The sequence below is a fragment of the Dermacentor albipictus genome, chromosome 1 (genome assembly GCF_038994185.2).
Source record: "Dermacentor albipictus isolate Rhodes 1998 colony chromosome 1, USDA_Dalb.pri_finalv2, whole genome shotgun sequence".
NCBI lineage: Eukaryota > Metazoa > Arthropoda > Arachnida > Ixodida > Ixodidae > Dermacentor > Dermacentor albipictus.
The window spans coordinates 450,406,109-450,427,251 of record NC_091821.1 but is presented as its reverse complement, the minus strand read 5'-3'; the positions used below and the strand labels follow the sequence as shown (position 1 = coordinate 450,427,251).

General features: G+C 46.2%; 1 protein-coding gene across 5 annotated transcripts in view; it reads left to right on the top strand.

Moving 5' to 3' along the window:
* LOC135911072 (arylsulfatase B-like) overlaps window positions 1–21,143 on the top strand; it is an 80,889-nt gene that overhangs the window by 34,692 nt on the left and 25,054 nt on the right. For all 5 annotated transcript variants that reach the window (XM_065443168.2, XM_065443170.2, XM_065443169.2 and 2 more), the window contains 2 exons: window positions 10,085–10,197; window positions 20,507–20,617. In XM_065443168.2, coding sequence (XP_065299240.2) covers window positions 10,085–10,197; window positions 20,507–20,617 — 224 coding nt within the window. The remainder of the gene's footprint in view (window positions 1–10,084; window positions 10,198–20,506; window positions 20,618–21,143) is intronic.

Below are 21,143 nucleotides of genomic sequence, written 5' to 3'. Positions count from 1 at the left end.
GTGTGACAGCTGTTATAACGCCATTACTTTCACTAGAAGGTCACATGATATAAAAAATAATTTAGACAATGTGAATTTCCACAATGGAATAGAGATACTAATCTTCGTTTTAAAATAAAAGCACGGTATTAACTGACGATCATATTGTTTATTCCCTTCACACACGTAGCAGATGTAGGTTAGGTGGTATACTCAAGTCTTTATTTCGTTGCGTGAGTAATGAAAAGCAGCGATGTGGTACTATGGTACACGTGGCTAAATCAATGTGTAGACTTTTGTATGCAAACGCAACAATGAGTGCAGAATAATGGGCCCTATTAGCTGCAGCATAGCACCCACAGTTGAACGGTGCACCTAGACCACGCAAACGTGGACATACGAAAAAAATGCAGACCTAAACAACAATCCTAATACTGGTGCTTATTAAGCCACTTATTCGCATGTCGGCTTCACGATGTATTCTTAGGGTGCCTTCGACCTGATGTATCATGTGGCAGCTGATATTGCACGCAACTGTACGCCTTGGTTATAGAGTTTAAAAACTAAGGCTGCATGCAACTGCCTCAAACGACAGATGGGCTTTCTCCGATCTTGAATGCTGTCGCATTGGTTATATACAAGGTGACAAGGTTAACGCAGGTATCGGGCAGAGCACTTCAATGGATTCACTTGTCTCCTATAGACATTAGTTGGAGCTCTGCTTTCGGCTCAGTTCTTGGTGTTGTTATGTCAAGGATGTTATTTGCTTTAACATCAATGGACTAATTACGATTTCAAGGAAATATTGCAATCATAAAAAGCCTCCAAGTAAACGATCGCTGACAGTGCGTGCATATTCAAAATGGCAGGCTTCATACGTAGCTGTGCTGTGCCTTCATAAATGCGACAGCGACGATGAAAAAACTTTCGAAAAACTCGAAAGACGCTTATGAGTCTATAACGCGAACGTTTGAGCGTTATTTCTTGTGTGTGCCTGCGCGTTTTCGCTCTCGCTTTGTACCTCTCCGTATTCCTTGAAGGTCAAAAGGTCTTCCTTCCTCCATGAAAATTCAGCGTAAAGAATGTTTCATAGCACTTTACATTAAGCTAATAGGCTGCTCTGAGGGGCTGCAGTACTAGCCGGCTTTTCAAGCATAGACTGGAGCAATGGGACGCACAGGAGCGAGCCCAACGAGCCACCACTGCAAGCGTTCCCGTAAATCCCATCTGGGTGACGCGACCCGTCGGCGAATCCCTTCCCCATCACCAGCTCACGAATGTGAAGGCGAAGTGGGGCCGCACCGTGGTGGAACTTCCACGACACTTCAGGCGCAAGCGATGTGTCCTACTGCCCGCGATGTGTGATTCCAGTCAATGATTAAAGTAGCGCCATCCCCGCCGCCCTGCCCCGCTTCGCGCTCGTCTCTCCTCGCGCGCTCTCGCCCCTCTATGCAGCGTAGCAGACGACGCCACGCGTTATTGCAAGCGGGATGACAACTCTTTAACTTGGCGCTTTTGTTTTAGCTCCTACTTATTTCCAGATGCACTGAAATTACATCCGAGAGCCTTACTTCAACCATGGGAAGAAGAAAAAGCGGTGCGAACGAAATTTTAGGGGGAAAACATGTAAAAGAATCTATGCTTTGGAGTCACGACAGGGATAGGGTGGGAACACGCGTTCGCGTCTCTGTACAGGTTTGCGCTAAGTACGGTTTGTGAATCGTTGCAAGTAGCTGTGAAGCACGGCTGCCTGAAAGTGTTCATCAGAAATAGATGCCACGAATGACATGAGCCATTCGGGCATGATGGCTTCGCCTAGAGCCTTACGATAAACTGTACAATTTGTTGTGTTGGCAATGACTATGCGCTTTGGCTAACCTTAGGCATGCTGGGTACAACGTGCAGCTCCGGCTTCTTTTTGCCAAAATCGCGCAGAATCGAGGGCTTAAATTCTTCATCCAAATACTGAACCCAAATATTAAACAAAGGACAAAAAACGCCCTACACGAATTGAACATCATATGCCCAGAAAACAATTCGTTGCGGGCAAAGATTATTAAAAAAAGAAGCTCAGTAAGTATATCGTAAACTTTGGTTCAATGAGCAGCGTTTCCCCCGGAATATTTAAAGTTGACACAGTCTTCTTTATTTTTTTGCTAAAGTATTCACGCATGCAAGTCTGATTTCTTTCTTGAGTATTCTAACAGTTTATTTGACGCTGTATTTTTTCCCACCGCTAAAAACACATGCTTAAATAACTCAAACTTTAGTCCTTGTGTATCGCTTCGTTTTTCTTAAATCAAACAGCATGCAGGAACTGCACAGGAGTTATCGATGTATAGCATACCTCCAAATTCAAATTGGCCCACCCCCAAACTTCCAGTTCGCGCAACCCTAGTCTTTCTTCCCCATGCATTTTCCATGAGAGAGAGAGATCCAGGCATATCGAGACAGACGAAAGGGGAAAGGCAGGGATGTTAACCGGAGGGGAAGATCCGATTTGCTCATATCGTGGCAAAGTTTAAATAAGGTGAAAATGTTTTTATTTTCTCAATTTAATCGCCTGAAAGGTTACAACTACATGGGCTTTAGAAGATAAAAATGTAACGGCAGCTTTGTGACTAAACTTTAAATTTTTTTTCTACAAGGTGGTGGTACACCTTAAGTAGCGCTCGTTGGCGAGTAGTTTATCGAGGTTTTCTGCTGCCGCTTCAGTTATATCCTGTTAACATCAGGCAACATAGTGACGAATGTACACGTAGCCTTTCCTGATTCAGTATCTAGAGAAAATATAGCTCGTTCGGTTAGTATAATGAACTTGTTCAGAACATCCGCGTATCCATCACTAAAAACGTAGCTCCATTACTTCCTCATCTACTGTCGCATACACTACAGATTGCTAGTTTGTAAAACCATACGTGTTTCTAACCCTTCGCTCATTCTTAGTCAGTAGAAACGAGCATTTCGTGCAGTTGTGCCCATACCATCTAGTAAAAGCTCCAGATGTGTAATTAAGAAGTACGTGTTATTGGATAGAGCTCATATCCACAAAGGTATGCAGGAACTCCACTGGAGTAGTCTATGTATGCGTTAGCCTACCCCGAAATTTCAACTTGGCCCACCACCAAGTATAAGTTGGCCAGAGCAAAAATATTATTTGGCCCACCCCTACTATAGGCTGCCCCATACATGTTCTATGGATCCCCATGTATTCCTATAGGTATGCATAAATCTGATCATATGAGTGTTCTCTCCTATATTTTTTTCATATCAAATGTTGCTTATCACTTATAATGCTACCAATCATCTCAATGTAGACTATTAAATTATTAAATCTTATCGCAAATTGGCCATCTTTGTGGAGATACAAGGCTTTACACTTTTCGCCCAACAGACAGATTTTTCCGAGGTACTCGCCAAAGAATACTTATGCAATAAAATAAAAGTAGCTATGAAAGACGAACCTCCGTATTCAGAAATACACCTTAACTTGAAGCCCATCGTTGCGTTAAGATGGTTCTTGAAGTAAACCTGCAAAAGACGCTAATTGCAAATTATTGGGCACGTTTATGACATGCGCGATTTAGATCAACTCGAGCATGGGCTTTGATTTATTATAAACTTCTGAACATGAGGGAAAGTGTTGCTCAGCGAGTTACCATCATTGTTCCGTGTCGGGTGTGCTTCTAGTCTTCTAGACGCCACTTGTGCGGAGAGTCCGTGCCCTGATCTAACGGTCGGTCTCATACGACGGTGTCCAATAAACGCTTTTGTAAGTGGGGGAGATTGCTTCGGCCTACAACGTGAACCCTAGCACTTCGATTCCGTACCGTACGCTCAAACATGCCTGAATGAAGACGCTAGCCAGCAATATTCCCTGCTATACCATGCTATATTCCTGCTATATTCATCGGCGACGTTGCTATATTCCTGCTGTATAGACCCTGCCATATTCAGCGGCGCGCACGACATCGACATCGAGGACTGGCTGACGATGTATGAAAGTGAAAGAGGCCACAACAAACAGGCGATCTCGCCAAACTGAGTAACGTGCTCTTCTATCTCGCGGGTGTCGGCAGTCTCTGGTACAACCACTATGAGACAGACTTTCCGACGCCGTCCTCGTTCAAGACCTCTTTAGTGACTGTGTTTGGTAGCCCTGTTGTGCGCAAGCTGCGAGTGGAACCACGTTTGCGAGAACGTGCACAGCAGCCGGGTGAATCATTTACCGGCTACATTGAAGATCTACTGTACTTGTTTAAAAAAGTCAATGCGAGGATGTCGAAATCCGACAAAATCAGAAATGTCCTGAAAGGGATAGAGGGCGATGTTTTCAACATGCTACTTGGCAAGAAGTCTTAGTCTGTGAAGACATCATCACTATATGTGAACGCAACGAGGAGCTACGCGGGTAGCGTTCAATCATACGTCGACCTTGCCCACGCAACGACCTCATTGCTCGTTTGGCTATCATCTCTGACCAGTCAGCGCTGCTTGCTGAAGTGAAAGCGTTCGTTCGAGAGGAAGTAACAAGCCAGCTTTCCTTGATATCCTTTACTCATTCATCGGATCTCCAACATCCTTCATCGAATTTTATGCCTCCGCTCCGTCGCGCGATTGAGCAGGAATTCGTCGAGATCTTGCCAGACCAGAGCCAACATCTTACGGCTGCACCACTAAGCTACGCTGTCGTCGTTGCGCCACTCCAACAGGTCCTGGCGGCTGCACCAGTCAGCTACGCTGAAGTCGTCGCGAGGACCCAGCCTACAAGGCGCAAAATTATCTTCATCTCCAGATTGGAGCTCAGGGCATAGGCAAGTACCCATGGTAGACCACGATCGGGTGAAGACTGCTATTGTCACACCCTACGGGTTACACGAATTTAACGTGATGCCTTTTGGACTTTGTAATGCTTCGGCAACGTTTGAGTGAATGCAGGACACAGTTCTGCGGCGCATGAAATGTCACACGCGCTTCTGTAATCTTGACGACATTGTCGTTTTTGCTCCTGACTTCACCGCGCGCTTTCAACGGCTCCGGTCTGTTTTAACATGTTTAACAAACACAGGGCTGCAAGTAAACTTCAAGAAGTGCCGATTTGCTGCTCGGCAGCTGACAATTCTAAGCTACGTCTTATTCAATGATGAAATTTTATCCGATCCAACCAAACTTCGGGACGTTGCCGATTTCTGTAAGCCCACGTCCGTCAAAGAATTGCGCAGTTTCATCGGTCTGTCTTCGTACTTCCGTCGCTTCATTCGCAATTTCACATCCATCATGTCGCCCTGGACGAAGCTACGTAGAAGCAACGGGCCACTCGCTTCATGGTCGTCGAGTGCGACGAAGCCTTCACAAAGCTTCGTCGTGTGCTAACGTCTCCGCCAATTTTGCGCCATTACGACCCGACGGTCCCTACCGAGGTGCGCCTCGGTAAGGGCTGTCACGGATGCACACGGATGACAGCGGTGTTGGTCTCGGCGCTGTTCTTGCCTAGCGCAAAAAGGATTTTCTGAATATGTCGTGGCTTACGCAAATCGTACGCTTACGAGAGCTGAGATTAATTGCACTTTCACAGAAAAAGAATGCCTGACCGTCAACTGGCATCTCAACAAGTTCAGGTTTTATTTGCACTGCCGTCTGTTTGATGTAGTAGCGAATCACAATGCACTATGTCGACTGTCGCCCTTGAAAGATCCCTCAGGCCGTCTTGCCCGATGGGTACTTTGCCTGCAGTACTACGATATCCGCGTGCTCTACCCCAGCGGACGCCTGAATTCTGACGCCGACGCCCTCTCGCGCCCCTTCCCTGATGACAATGACTGCAGCTTACTATCCCACTTTACCGTTTCTTTGTCGACCAAACCACCATCTTGTTTGAGCAGCACAAAGACCATTGTATAACCTTTCTTATAGACTCGCTTTCTGTTTCATCAGTGCCCCCAACCACTTGCACGCTGCGTAGTCAAGCTCACCATTTCGCCATTCGCGACAACCTGCCTCACCGACGCAATTATAACCCCGACGGGCGCCAGTGGTTATTAGTGGTGATGCGGGATACTAAAGGCGACGTTAGGGCCCGCATTACTAGGCCTCCAAAAACGCATTGTGCATTCACCACACAAAGTCATCAGAAAAAAAAATGCACGAACAAAATAACGTTGTAAGCAGCAAATAACATAAAATACAGCTAAATATTGGAAAGGCAGAAAAATGAATCACGTGAAAAAAATATATTAGTTGAAAACAGATATAACTTAAGTTAAAGTAGAGCAAGACTAAATCAAGATACTTTTGTTAGAATGCACGCTATATATGTGAGCATAAGCGAATAGGCACGCGTATCTACATACATTTCTACATACACTTGTCTACATACATGTATATACAGATGAAATAACTAAGCACATCCAAGAAAGTATGTTTTTGATTGCTTTCTTAATGACGATTTCGGAGGAGATTTCTTTATTAAAGTCGCTACTTGCGCATTAGTGCTTAGCACATGAATGATTTTCCATTTATGGCAAATCCTAGTTGTTTGATTTAGGAGCAACTTTACATGTAGTTTGCAGAACTGTGTATCGTTTGTCTTTTCTGAGATAGCGTCGGAAACTTCATACTGGTGCTTTTTGAAAGTTAATAATATTGAAGAACCTTTTGAAAACACAAAGATGGCATTACTAATATTGCGATTCCTACAGTCTCAATGACTTAATTTTTTTTTCTTTCATGTGCTATTTTAAGTTCAGTGCAGTGATTGCCGAAATAACAGTTGGCAGTTTCGTTCGAAGGGGCTAACCTGTGACGACGATCGCGAGGTTTGGCGCTGCGCTGAACTCTTCGAGCTGTTTTGTACGTATATACGGTTGTCAAGTGACTCAAAGCAGCACTCAAGGCAACTACTGTTTGGCAGAATGAAAAAGGGCCCTGGCAGCTACCACTGACTACGTCTGAGAACGCTAGTGTCATGAGTACCACCAGTGGAGTTGCAGGCGTTGCACCTTGACGCGGCCCGACATGAGTCTAATGAGAATATATATATATAGCTACATGTATATAACCTCCTTTGATGGACACTGACGGAAAACCGTCGACATCAGGCCGTACTCACTAATATTTGGTTCATATGAAGCTCAGGCGCGGATACCAGTAAAATGGCATCACTTTTACAGTTTTGCAGCTTTTAATGATTTAATATAAAAGTGATACACCGGAAAATATATGTTTCACTACTCTTTGCGCTTCCATGTGAAATTTACCAGAAGTTATTACGCTGAAATAAGTCGCAGTTACACCCGAAAGGCGAAGCGTTGATTGTGATAGCAAAGTATTCTTTAAAACTGGTGGTAGCGCTAAAAAGGAACGGACACACGAAGAAAAGACGACACAACGACGAAGAAACGCTACTGACAACTGCTTTATTTTTCGAAAAAATTCTATATTTAAAAGAATGACAACACATGCGCACAACCGAACTACACCAGCCTTCTTTATCGCCATATCAAAAACAATGTCATGCACGCGAAGCGAGATGATAAAACTCCCGAGCAGCAAGAAGTCAACACATGACCAATTGCAGAAAAGCCATACCGTTATGGTTTTTCAAATTTCCCCAGAAGTGTGCGCTCAGCCGAGTACAAATTTATTGAAGCATCGCTGATGCACAAACCCGCCTTTTTTTGTATGTGGAAAGCTTCGAGCAAAACTCTAGCTTTTGCACTTGCACTTCTGCCCAGAACCTTTGCTTCTTTAAACCGTGGCACGCACTTGCAAACCATCACATGCGAAACTAAATTCGCAAGTTTATCTTGTTTTGTTATGTTTTGAGAGTGTTCCCTTAAGCGGTCATTGAGGCAACGCCCCGTCTGCCCAATATAGCCCTTGCCGCAGGACAGGGGAATAAGGTATACCACTCCTAGGGCACACCTGACGAAGACATCTTCATGCTGCTTTTTGCAACCGCGCTGACCTTCACCGCAGATGTGGGGGCACAGCCTCGCCAACTTGTTTGGCGCAGAAAAAACAAGCGGCACGTTGTGCCTGCTGGCCACCTTTTTGAGGTTGTGTGAAACCTTATGAATGTAAGGCATCACCTCAGGTTTGGTCTTCACGCGTTCAGGTGCAGCCTTCCTTCGTCGGGGCCCAAATTTCTTGAGGAGGGTATCAGCGACAGCTACGAGGACCGAGCAAGGGAAACCTGCGGCCAATAGCCTGCGAAACTGATAGTCAAAACTAAAAAGCATTTCGTGCGGGCACGACTTTTGAAGCGCCGATTCCATGCAGAGCGATGCAATTGCTCTTTTCACGGCCTTTGAGTGGGATGATTCATAGGACAAAAGTTCTTCCTTTGCACGTGGGAAATTCGCCCAACAGGTGTGTCCCTTAGTTATCCTCAACCTGAGGTCTAAAAAACGTATCTCGCCATTTTGCGGAAGTGCATGGGTAAAAGCCAGGCCTTTACCATGGTCATTAAAGGTATGTAAGACCTGTTGTACAGACTCTTCAAAAGAAATGTCATTACGATCTTTTAAAAAGATCAAAAAATCGTCGACATACCTAAAAACTTTTAAAACCGGGCCTCCAATAAATTCTTGAACCAAAAGGCGATCTACATGGGCTAAAAAATGTCTCTGCACCTATCTGCGCCTATCTTGTGCGACATCTTTTTAGCCCATATTGATCGCCTTTCGGTTCAAGATTGTGTTGTGCGGTACAGTTTGTTTACACTCCGCCACTGGCTGCCCGCGCAGTGTGGCAGTGGGCACGGATGCCCCATTTGGTGATCGCTGTGTCTGAAGGGGCAAGGTGCTGACTGGTGTTCTATAAGTAGCGAGTCGCTTCTTTATTCGCGACGATAGATTTGATTTTTTACAAGCACTGCTCCAGGAGGGCACATGTAACCGGCAAACGGAGGCCTCAGGAAAACACCTGATGTCATATTAAAGCAGGCGGCGCAGTACATCCTGGGCACCCAAGTAGTAGCGGAGGGATCAAATCTGGAAGCAGGGTGGCCCGTGGTTTGGGGCAGCGGAGGCCAAAGCGTTCCAGGGGGCGTTCGCATAAAACATTGGCTGTACACGATAGCGGACAGCCGATCTTTTACTCCCCTGGCACGCACAGGCCTATGCGAGCCACAACCCACGGACCGGTCCGAGTTCTCTTTGATGTCCCCGTTGTCGCTTTGGTGTCCTGGAGGTGCCGCCAATAATTGCAAAATAATGACACGTTGTCTTAATTAGTAAGAAACACGATTGATTAAATATATTACGTCGAGCCGCCAACTTGCGATGCTAATTTCAGCACTACGGCACCCTGCGACTTCTGCCGGCACGCCTAGGGACAAACGCCTACAACACGGGCTAAGAAACTTCAAGGAGCAAAAGTCCCCACATTTCCTCTCTCGCACCCGCTCTTACTCGCGCATGCGCGCAAACGCCCGTCGTCTCCGCAACTGCCACGCCCCGCTGTGCCTACTAGCAAGTGGAAATAAGCGGCCGGGCGCGCGCTCGCTCTGGCCGGCAGTAGTAGAACGCGCTGCCCTTCCCTTCTATCACCCCGAAGCCTTGCGCGCGACGGAAGACGGCGCGCTTCTTCCCTGCTTCTGTCCGTTTCGTGAGCGAGATTCAGCCACGACCACCGGCTCGTCCTCGCACGATTTTACTTGCACATACAGCATGCCTCAAGTGGCGACGACTTTATCGCCTTTGGACTTTATACGGAACATCACGGCGCCGCCAACCCTGACGGCAGAAATGTGCCTGGAGTGTCCATATAATTGCTGCCGCAATAAAACCAAAGCAGTTGTTGCGAGGCTAACAGAATGAGAGCATCAGTTCCTGGTGCCTAAATGTTAGGTGTAAACGCATAAATCGGGCACCTTCGCGATTGAAATGAAGTTTAAATAGATCGCTCGTACCATTATTATAATCAATAACTTCATGAATGTATATGAAAGAACACAGTTGCCACAAAGCACCTTAATAGATGTGCAGAATATCTGAAACTTTTATTGTAAAGCATTCATAGCATAAAAATGCATGCGTTCACCATGGTGATAAAATTTGATCATACCGATCGTGCACCAAATGACATTTCAACATCTCTACAGGCATGCAGCACTTCGTTATCCAGATGTCCGAGCCCAGGGGACTGCCACTCAACCTGAAGCTCTTTCCGCAATGGCTCAATGACCTCGGATACAATTCTTACTTGCTTGGAAAGGTATAATTTTCGTATGGGTGATGCCATTTCACTGTTCCGCTGATTTGCAAGTACCAGTGCAGTGGAATGTCCAATGTTCACCTTCGTTTAGAAGTAACGCACAAGATCATTTGGCAGAGAATTGCGATAGAATTTTTACTAATTTTGCGTCCTTGTCAGACAGAACCATATCCACGCTTCAGTGAATAACAATCATGCAACTGGAGGCATGGGATGGGTTTACTTGGTATAATTCGTAGCTTCTTCATTAAGTGCTATTACCTCACTTCCTCAGACAGCATAGGAAGAGAAAACAAATGTCGAATCGCACTGATAGAGAGTCCTTAGGAGGACGGAAGGTCGCCGAGTACACTGTGTCACCTCTTAATTACTGCATAGTTGACGTTATGACCCCCCTGTAAGTAATATTTATCGTTTATTAATTTTTTAGTTGCGAAATCCTGAAGCCAGTTTTTGGATGACCCAAGCAAGAGTATGTGCAAATTAATAAAGTATTTTGCACATGGAAATTTGTACAGGTAATAATGAATACCTAACAACTACGTAATACTACAAAGAAGCACTGAATGAAAACTTCCAAAATACGGTGCACGTTTGAAAACGACCATTCCACGAAACGGACCAGCGATGACCACATCAAAACACAGTATGCGAAATTAAATTGTTCAGTGGATATAAGCACATTTTGCATTAATATTCCAGGTGGTAAATAATTCCATTTTGTTATTGTTCCGGGAAAAATGAGTATCTCTGTTTGTTTGTTGATGCGAACATAGGTGTTAAACTGTGTGGATAATGGCATCGAGTAGTTCTAGTTAAGAATGGTAGATAAGGTGTGCGACCTAGCCGAAAACTACGATGCCAAAGCTTGTATACTAATTACTTTTGGGCAAGTTTTCTGAGTGTTTCAAGAGTAAAACATAGTTGGATTTCCTCGGGTCATCAAGAGATGAACGCAGGTCATAAAAGTTGTACATGAAGTGACCAGTGTCTGAAATTTAGAAAATTTTCGAATGTCGTCCTTTTTGTAAAGATCCCAGGCAGCGCATGCATATTCTCGTCGTTATCTAATGAATGTATCATGTGCTAGCAACTTAACATTACCAGGCGAATTCATAACTTTTAAGTTTGTGCATAGGGAGAGCAAGCTTGATGCACGTGGATGCATAGGCTCGCCGTCTAGAAGTCTAAACTGTAATGTACTAAACTGTAGTACAGGAATTATAGGTGTGATGATTTGGTATTGGTGATGAAGGTAAGCTTTCTAGTTCGCTATGCGTGTAAAGCATTGTGTGTTATTACGCTTTCCAGCCCAATACAGCATTAGGACTATCACATAAGCAGTGTGATCGGTATCAGGCTTCATTAAGAAGCCACGAGACGCTTGCAGCAAAACGAAACCACCTTTTTTTATACATGTCGTAATGTTGTTTATGTAGATGAAGAATAAGAATGGCCCAAAATATTTATTGCGATACACTGAGATTTACTGCAAGCGTGCTTGAATAGTGACTACCTATATCCACGAGTTGTTTTCCAGGTGTAAGTGAGGAGCCTATCCAGTTAATTAAGGAAGAGGGAAAACCAAGTTCATTTAATTTGAGCATAAGTCCGGAGTGTAATACCTTGTCAAACGGTTGACAAAATCGAGCCTTTTACATCAACTTGATCAGATTTATCCATTACAGGCGCGAGATAATGACTGGTTGAAAGAAGCTGTGGAATGGCAGATAGCCCCTTGAAAAAATCATGCCAATAACGAGAAAATAGGTCATATTTATCTAAAAAATGAATGCCCTTTTCTTAAGGAAAGATGATTGAACGCGAAGCTTTCCACCAATGCAAACTCGAAGTCTAAGTCCAAAGCCAACTACCACGCAACGAACCCAAAAACTGCCGAGCGACCCGGTGCTACGCATCCGTGATTTGATTGCTTGATGGGGGTTGTATTTTTTGAACGTTGTAGCTGAATGAAGACACATTGCGTCAAGCTGCATAGCCTTTACTTTAGCGCGTGTAGCCATTCATTACACGTACAAACACGCTTTCACGGGCGACTCTACACTTGCACTATATATATATATATATATATATATATATATATATATATATATATATATATATATATCGGTTGCGAGTATGACTTGCTCCCAATGTTGTTATCGGCACAACTGCGAATGTAAACTGCAGTGTCTTACGCCGATGCGCACGTTGGCTTTCCTGCAGTGCGTTTGCGACGCTCACGGACGAATCTGTGAGACATCAAAAGCTTCGCTTTAAGTATTTTTCACGCAGTCTGACATGATATGTTCCAAAATTCGGCACTAGGCATAAATTTTCAACCATATCAGACGATAGTTTGTTAGTCGTGTACGATCCGCATTTTAGAGCGCATGTTCCTGCGGCAAGCATCGGCGTGGAACTCGGCGTAACCAAGCGAACTAGCACAACAGCCAAGGATCAAGGAGCGAACGCGGAGCATGAAATGAAAAACGCGAGCCGGGACCGGGGCAAACGAATCAGAGCTGAAAAACGCGAGCCGGGACCGGGGCAAACGAATCAGAGCAGCCCTTCAGTTACCGCCGTCGTGGAAACTGGTGTCATGCGGGTCTGCCCGACTACTGGATGCGTAGTAGTACCTTGTCTAAGCTAGACCACTTGTTCCCTACTATCGTCTGCTCGCGACAGCTCTCGGTCGCGCTTGTTTCGAGTGTCATGGCTTGAGATTGTTCTTTGCAATGTTGAGTCTGAACCGAGACGTCCTGATGGAAGGATTTTTGGAGAGAGTGCGCCATATCCGATTCTGTACGACAGGATGGACTCTGGATACAAATACGCGGAGGCGACACCCAGTACTTCATTCTCTTAGACTTTGCAAGGCTGTGGCACTACAACACAAGACTTCACACCAACATGATTACGATCAGGGGCAACGACGTCGTCATCTTCGTAAGACATGGATGGCATTAAGAACGAAAAAGCGAAGAACGTAAACGCAGCGCCGACGTGTCAGCAGACGAAGGAAGAAACACGCGACATCTCGCAGCCACAGTGAGGACGCGCGATTTTGGGACTCTCACGTGACGGCCGCACCTGGTTGGTTGGTGCCAGTTGGTGTTGCGGCTCTGCCGTAGCTGCGTTCTAACGCCTGCGGCGCGCGGCGCACTTTTTACCGCTAGTGTGTATGGAGCTTTCTGGGGCGACGATCCCTGAGATACCGCCCGAGTAGCGCGCGTCGTCTGTTCACCCATAACGCCATTTATAAGGTACGCAGAGAGCGCGCCAAAACAAAGCGCTGCTTGAGCGGAGGTCTGTCTGCGGCGGCTGCCCTGAATCGCGCACACATCACCCGCGTGCTGCCTCTTGCGTTCTCCCGACTTGCGAGGCAGTTGTGCCACACTTCACTCGTTTGCATCGTGCCGCATGAGACAGAAAGTCCGCACCAGCCACTATATCGCGAACTGAAAACCCGTAAACAGTTGCACCCGCATTTTTCATTATGGAGTATCGTAATCGTCGGTGAATTTTTTTTTAAATACAAGCGCAACATGACGGATCCTCCAGTCGTGAGGAACAATGCCACAGAAAAATGGCTTAAGAATGTGTCTTTAGAGCCGCCAGAACTAAGGTGACACGAAAATCTTGATGGGCTGGTCTTCAGACAGAGTGTGAGGGCATTAGAAAAGTGACTTCTACCTGCGCGCTTTTTTTTTTTTTTTCAGGGAGCATTTGCTTTGAGTTACGGTATATGGGGTAATTTACCTTGCGCTTCCTGTATTGTTTAACTTCGCGCACAAAGTGTAACATATCGCAAGGGCTTTTGCGGTGCGTGTTTATTGTTTCCTTAGAAAAGCAGTACTCAAGACATTAAAGCAATGGTTATTGCAAATTGATTTATATTATCCCTATATAACGTTAACGGGGGTACCACTGAATTTATCTAAGCTATCAAGAAATAATCAAGAATGGCCGATCACTTGCTAAAAAATGACCCATAACATGCTATAGAAAAGTTTTGAACTTTTTTCTGTGTGTGTGTGTTTGGGCGAGTGCCGTTCCGCATTTTCTAACAGGACATGGTCACCCAGACTACATTCAAGAACTACCTCAGTGTTTGTGTACTGTGAAATACAAGGAATAGAGCTCGCGGGGATGTCTCTGCACTGTTGTCGGGGTTTGGACTACCTGTATAATGTAAGGAAACATGGTTTCAAAAATGCAAATGATGCGAATGAAAGGCTATACCAATCGATGTTAGGTCAATTAATAGCATTAGTGAATATGAGACGACCTCTGGACTAGCTTTTCATGGGATCGTGCAGCTTACTTAGGACATTTCTGGACGACGACGAAGTGTTTCTGTCATAGAACGCTTGTACCTTTGTCTCGCTTTGTTTATTTTCAAACTCTTAGAGCTGCCGCTCCCTTGTTGCGGCAACGGATGAAGAAGCCCTCGAAGACCTTCCTGGAGTCAAACCATCACGTGGAGTCGCCTCCAGGAAACGTGGAAATGCGTCAAGTGACACGGACAGTGAGGCAACCGAGTTGTACTCGGACAGCGTCGACTCGTCGGACGACGATTTCACACTTGTCATGAGCCGAACCACAAAAAGAAGACTGCTACGGAGGTCATTGTCGCCAAGTGTCTCCACTGTGAAGACAACATCACAGCACTGGCTGTACACCATGCTCTTCATGCCTGTGGACCAGTGTCCAATCTCCGACTCCTAAACAGGCAAGTCCTTTCTGCGTTTCTTGAGGGAATCGCGCCAAACGAGATAAAGGACGTGAGAATAAACTCACGGAAGAATGTCCTAGCAGTAGATGTTCTACACCGTAGGGCACTGCAAAGCCTACGGCACGTAACGGAGATCGACAAAGTAGAAGTTCGATCCATGATACCTACAGGCTGCAATGACACTGTCGGCGTCATTTATGATGTCGATATTTCTATACCAACCGACGACTTACCTATATTAATAAAGCCAACTACAGAAGGAACTCTTATCACGCACATCACAAGACTTGGCAACACACGTTGCCTGAAGCTGTGGTTTGAGGGAGACAGCCTTCCCTCACACGTGAAAGTTTGCCCCGTCCGCCATCCAGTCCGCCCATACGTACCGAAGCCCCTGCAGTGCTACAAATGCTGCAAGATCGGACACGTAAAAGGTGTCTGTAGGAATAACCTCGTGTGCCCACGGTGCCCTGAATCTCATTCAGCAGATGCCTGCCGCGCAACTGTGTTAAAGTTCCCTAACTGCCGTGGTACTCATGAGGCCTCATCCAATGATTGCCCGCGGGTGAGGAACGAGCGAGCAGTGCTAAACGTATGGTACGGCACCATTCAACACACAGAGAGGCTGCCGCTACTCTCAGGTGACTACGACATCGCCATCGAAGAGCATCACGAAGAGTAACATCGACTGAAAGATATACACCATCATCTTCCGGCAAAGCGGCTACCGTATCAACGCCGACTTCCGCAAAGACAGACACTGCGAAAACGAAGAAAGGGGCAAGAATCGCACCTCCTGAAGAGTGGCCAACACTTCCACGAGCACAACCTGCATCGGAGTCACATCAAATTGCGCCGCCCTCAATGACCTCACGAACCGAGGATGCGGCGACGACTGAGGATCGCCAAGTCATAGTGATGCTGAAGTCACTTATGGACACCATGCGCATTCTACTGAGCAGCATGAAAACCCCTTCGGCACAGAGCGCACTTCAGGTGCTGGACACCTTGAGTCCGGTGCTTGCGGCTCTAGGGTAAAACCATGGCCCGAAAATTGCCGTCGTTTCAAGAGGAGGTCAAGAATGCATCTGTCTTTCAATGGAACGCCAGAGGGCTTAAGTCACGCATGTCCGACTTCAGACAGTTTGTATTTACGCACCAATTCCCCATTATCGTCATTTGCGAGCCCAACCTGTCAGCTCCCATCAGACTGTCCGGGTATGAGTGCTTTATGTCCTCTGCCCACGGAGAGTGCAGCAAGGTCGTTGTCTTTATACGCCGTGACTTGTCTTATGTACATCACACAGTGCCTCCTGCCGAAGCAAATCCATACGTTTGCTTAACAGTGAAGAAGAAAAAGCTCACGTTCACAATTCTTGGAGCCTATTTATCTCCAACAAGCCGTCTAGATTGTGAGCGCTTACGGGGAGTTTTGACATCGACTCCACAGCCGTGGGTGCTCACTGGGGACTTTAACGCCCACCATTACCTATGGGGAAGCTCCAAAATGAACTCTAGAGGCAGAACGTTGGTGTCCTTTGCCTATGAACTGGAATTTTGCCTGTCAAACGATGGAAGCCCTACTTATCTGCGTGGATCAGCGTATAGTAGCGGCTTGGACCTTACCTTCGTTTCACGTTCGCTTTCGAGAAGAGTGCACTGGTTTTCGGATTTAGAAACATGGGGTAGCGACCACATCCCCACCTATTTGAAGATCGAAGGTTTGACTAGCACCAAGTCCTCCAGAACCGTCCAGTGCATCGATTGACCTAAATACAAAATAATAATGGAAGACTGTTGTCGTGACGGCACCTCCTATAACCTGCAGGGCGCGATAAAGGATGCCATACAAACAACCACGCATTTGCTTTCGAAGAGTTCTTCCCACACCGATTTCGACATCGAACTATCGAAACTTCGAGTAGTTCGCCGTCGTGCGGAGCGAAGATATAGACGCACGAAGTCCAATTGTGATTTGAGATTGGCTAGACGAACACAAAAGAAAATACAGCGTCACATGAACAAGCTGGCTTCCCGACAATGGGTATCCTTTTGCGAGTCCCTGGATCCGCGAAAACTTTTGTCGCTTATATGGAGGACTGTTCGTGGCCTTCGCACAACCTATGGTCAGCGCCACCCGTTTAAATCTCTGGCACTCCATCTACAATGTAGAGAAATTGATGTGGCTGAATCTTTCTGCAGAAAGATTCCTGGCGAAGCAAATTCTGATGGAACGGGTACGGGAACGCTCGACCACCCACCGTTCTCACGTGATGCCCGCATGGAATGCCCTTTTTCTATGGAAGAACTAGAAGCTGCGTTGGCTTTGTGCAGGCGTTCTTCAGCGCCAGGACCTGACGGCATTACATACCGTGCCCTTTGTAAGCTAGGAGACCAAGCTCGGAAGGCAATCTTGCTCCTGTACAACGACTCCTGGCAGACGGGTACGGTTCCCCAAGAATGGAAGTCAACTCGCCTCATTCCACTTCTGAAAGCTGGCAAGTCGCCTTTGGAGATTTCCTCATACCGTCCGATAGCACTTGCCAGCTGTGTCGGAAAAACAATGGAAAGAATGATTTTAACACGTCTGGACTGGTACTTAGAGTACTATGAAATCTACCCAGATGCTATGGCCGGATTCAGACGTCGCCGTTCGTCAACAGACAACGTTGTTGACTTGATAACATTTGTGCAACACCAAAAGGCCTGTAAGCGACTATCTGCTGCTCTGTTTCTAGACGTTAAAGGCGCTTATGATAATGTCACCCATGAAGCCATCCTTAGCACGTTAGAAGCCATCGGATTTGGTGGTAAGATGTGTATGTGGGTGTGCAGCTACTTACAGAGGAGACCATTCTATGTAGACACAAAAAATGGCCCGACATCCGAGCATTACGGTAGCCGAGGAGTCCCTCAAGGCAGAGTGCTTGGCCCGACTCTTTTCAATCTCACCCTCTGGATCAGTTGACAACCTGCCAAGCACCGTACGACTTTCCATCTATGCGGACGACATCTGCATTTGGACATCAAGCGTGACACGACTTCAGCTTCGCGCTCGGCTTCAGAAGGCTGCCACAATGACATCTTGCTACCTTCGTGAACAAGGACTTGAAATTTCATGCGGAAAGTGCGCAATGGTGGAATTCACGAGGAAGCCAATGTAGGGTTACGGCGTATCTATTAACGGATGACTTATACCATACAGCAGAAGTCACAGATTCTTGGGAGTCGTAATTGACAGAGACCTGTCTTGGACTCCGCACGTCAATTACGTGAAAAAGTGGCTGACTGCTATCTGTCACCTGTTCAGGTTCCTTGCAGGAAAAAGTTGGGGAGTATCTGTACACGCTATGTTACAGCTGTACATGGCGTTGTTCGCTGGATTCCTGCGATACAGCCTGCCTGCAATATCCAACACCTGCAAGTCTAACCTGCGTACGATACAGAGTATTCAAGCCCAAGCACTTAAGATATGTCTTGGGTTAGCACGCAGTGCATCAACTGCTGAAACCAATGCCCTTGCGCAGGATTACCCAATCACTACGCATATTACCGTTGAGACAATGCGCATGCATCTCAGGCATTATGCTAGGACCCCTTCCCACCACTTGGCGAGCCTCACTGCTGCAAGGCCCTGCTCGATATTTAGCGGCATTGTCAGTGCACATCGTGCGTCGTTTACTTCAGGGTACGCACCTGCGGCCAAGCCAGCGTTTCCTCCGTGGTGTTTGAGCCTTCCACAAGTACATCTAATGATTCCAGGACTACAGAAGAAGACAGATCTACCGACCTCTGCTCTAAAACAGTTGTCCTTACTTCGTCTGCATGAAAAGTACAGCGACCACGTGCACATACCGATGGATCAACTAAGTCGTGCAGTTCCGGTGGTGCCGTGGTGGTACCAACGCGAGGAATGACACTGCGCTTCAAGACATCGCATGTCACGACCTCAACGGCGGCAGAACTAACGGCCCTGCGTCGAGCACTGGAATTCATTGAATCTGAAAGAGCTAGAAAATGGGCTGTGTTCTGCGATTGAAAACCGGCATTACAGTGCACGCAGTCAGTTCTCCGACACGGATGCCATGACCAACTGACGTACGAAATTGCGAAACTTTACCATCATGTCCAACAAAAAGGTCCCGAGGTCGTTTTTCAATGGGTACCTGGCCATTGTGGAATCAGTGGCAATGATTCCGCCGATAACGCTACTCGTACAGCACATCATGAAGAGCACAGCGTTCCAATTCCGCTTTCGAGGACAGACGCCGCTAGGCAGCTTCGACACCTGGCACGCAGCCTCACAGTGACCGAGTGGAACTCGCCAAACTTACGACTGACATGACTACATAGACTAAACTCCTCCCTGCAGCTCCGACCTCCACCCGGACTTCCTCGACGTGAAGCTACGCTTCTCTGTCACCTTTGGTTAGGAGTGGCCTTCACAAAGGCATACTCTACATTAATTGGAGTGACTGACAGTGCGGCATGCGAGGTCTGTGGCACCGAAGAAAACATCGACCACCTGCTGTGCCACTGTCCACGATACACCCCTGAGAGACAAGAACTTACCAAAGCTTTTCAAAAACTGGACAATCCGCCGCTTTCTGTGCAGGTGCATCTAGAACACCGCCCCCATCACCCGTCGGCCCATAAAGCGGTGAAGGCACTTTTGTGCTTCTTAAGGACGACGGGCTTGTGCGACCATTTGTGACTATTAATGCAATTTCTATAAGGCCACACACGTCATCGAACTCACTGCGATTTCGTTCCCTCCTCTCTCTCCCTGTTATCTTTGTTTTCCCCCTTTCCCATTCCCCCGGTGTAGGGTAGCCAACCGGACGTGAGTCTGGTTAACCTCCCTGCCTTCTCTTTCCCTCCTACTTAGGACACTGGTGCCTCATGATGGGGGACGATAAATCGCGAACAAAGTTAACATGTTGGTATAGAAGCTTATTGAAAAATACAGGCTTTCATTGTTGTCTATTTGTTCCAAAAAACGTACAAGATCAATAAAGTTTCCAAATAACAGCTACACCATCACCGTGAAGTGGCCTATCTCAGTTGTATGTTTTTTAGGTAAAGGGAATGATATCCTTGACTAAAATTTATCGTGAAGCCACGTTTCTGTTTCCATCGTGCAAACGGGTCGTGGCACAAACGAATTGTTTCTACTTCTGCGGATTTGTTAATCATTTTGTGATGCATTTATATTCAAAAAGTGAAAGCGTTGTTGAAAAATGCCAGATGATTGTAGCATGCCGTTTGACGCACGGTTTCCCGATGCAATATTTACAAGACCTTTTCTGCCTTCATTGCATGAAAATAGGTCATCATCGTCATGGTGCATATTTTATACGTTATGGAAGTGTCCCTATTAAATATCCTCAATGCAGTCATCTGGGAATGGTTACCTGCTTACTTGAGTGCCCGGATTCTTATCGAAAATGTGATTGAAAGAGATGTGATTCGCGGGTGCAATTGTAGCTGCAGCAATTGGATGCGCTTCTACGCGGTGAGAACCACTCGTTGAGTATTCCTCTATACAGCCGTACTAATTTCAATTTGTAGTGGCACCTTGGTTACCACAAGTCACCGTTTGCACCGACGAACCGGGGCTTCCTGAGCCATGTAGGTAGCTGGGGCGGAGCCTGCGAATACACAACCCACCATAGAGCACCGGTGAGTCAATTGTAACGGTATTATAAAGGGCAACATGAATATGTGGCGCTCAGTTAACGTGCTTACTGTTGTTAAAATACTCTATGTGCTGCCGTAGATCATAACCTGCAAATTTGAGGCACTATTTTCGCACTTCATCTTCCTGTAGGATAAGTTCTTTCATACTGATGGTAGCTATTAATGGTAGTGCGCAATGTCACTGCAGCTTTGATTAGCCTTCGTGTTAATTATCAAATGCTATCTTACTGATAGTGCTTCTTTATTGGGATAAGTTAAGGAATGTGGCTTGCCTCATGGTTCAGGCAAGTCTTAGCAGCACTCCACGGCTACAAATAATTATCAATTTACAACAAACCGAATTTTGTTAAACTGGATGAGTTGTGTAACTTAGACCATGTCTGTAGATATACAACACTTTTAAAAGGCAAGTACACGAAGTGACAATGGCGCAGCTACTGACAGATAAAGAGCTTACACACATCGGGATGCGCATGGTTCATTCTTGTCAATCTGTATGATCACTCCA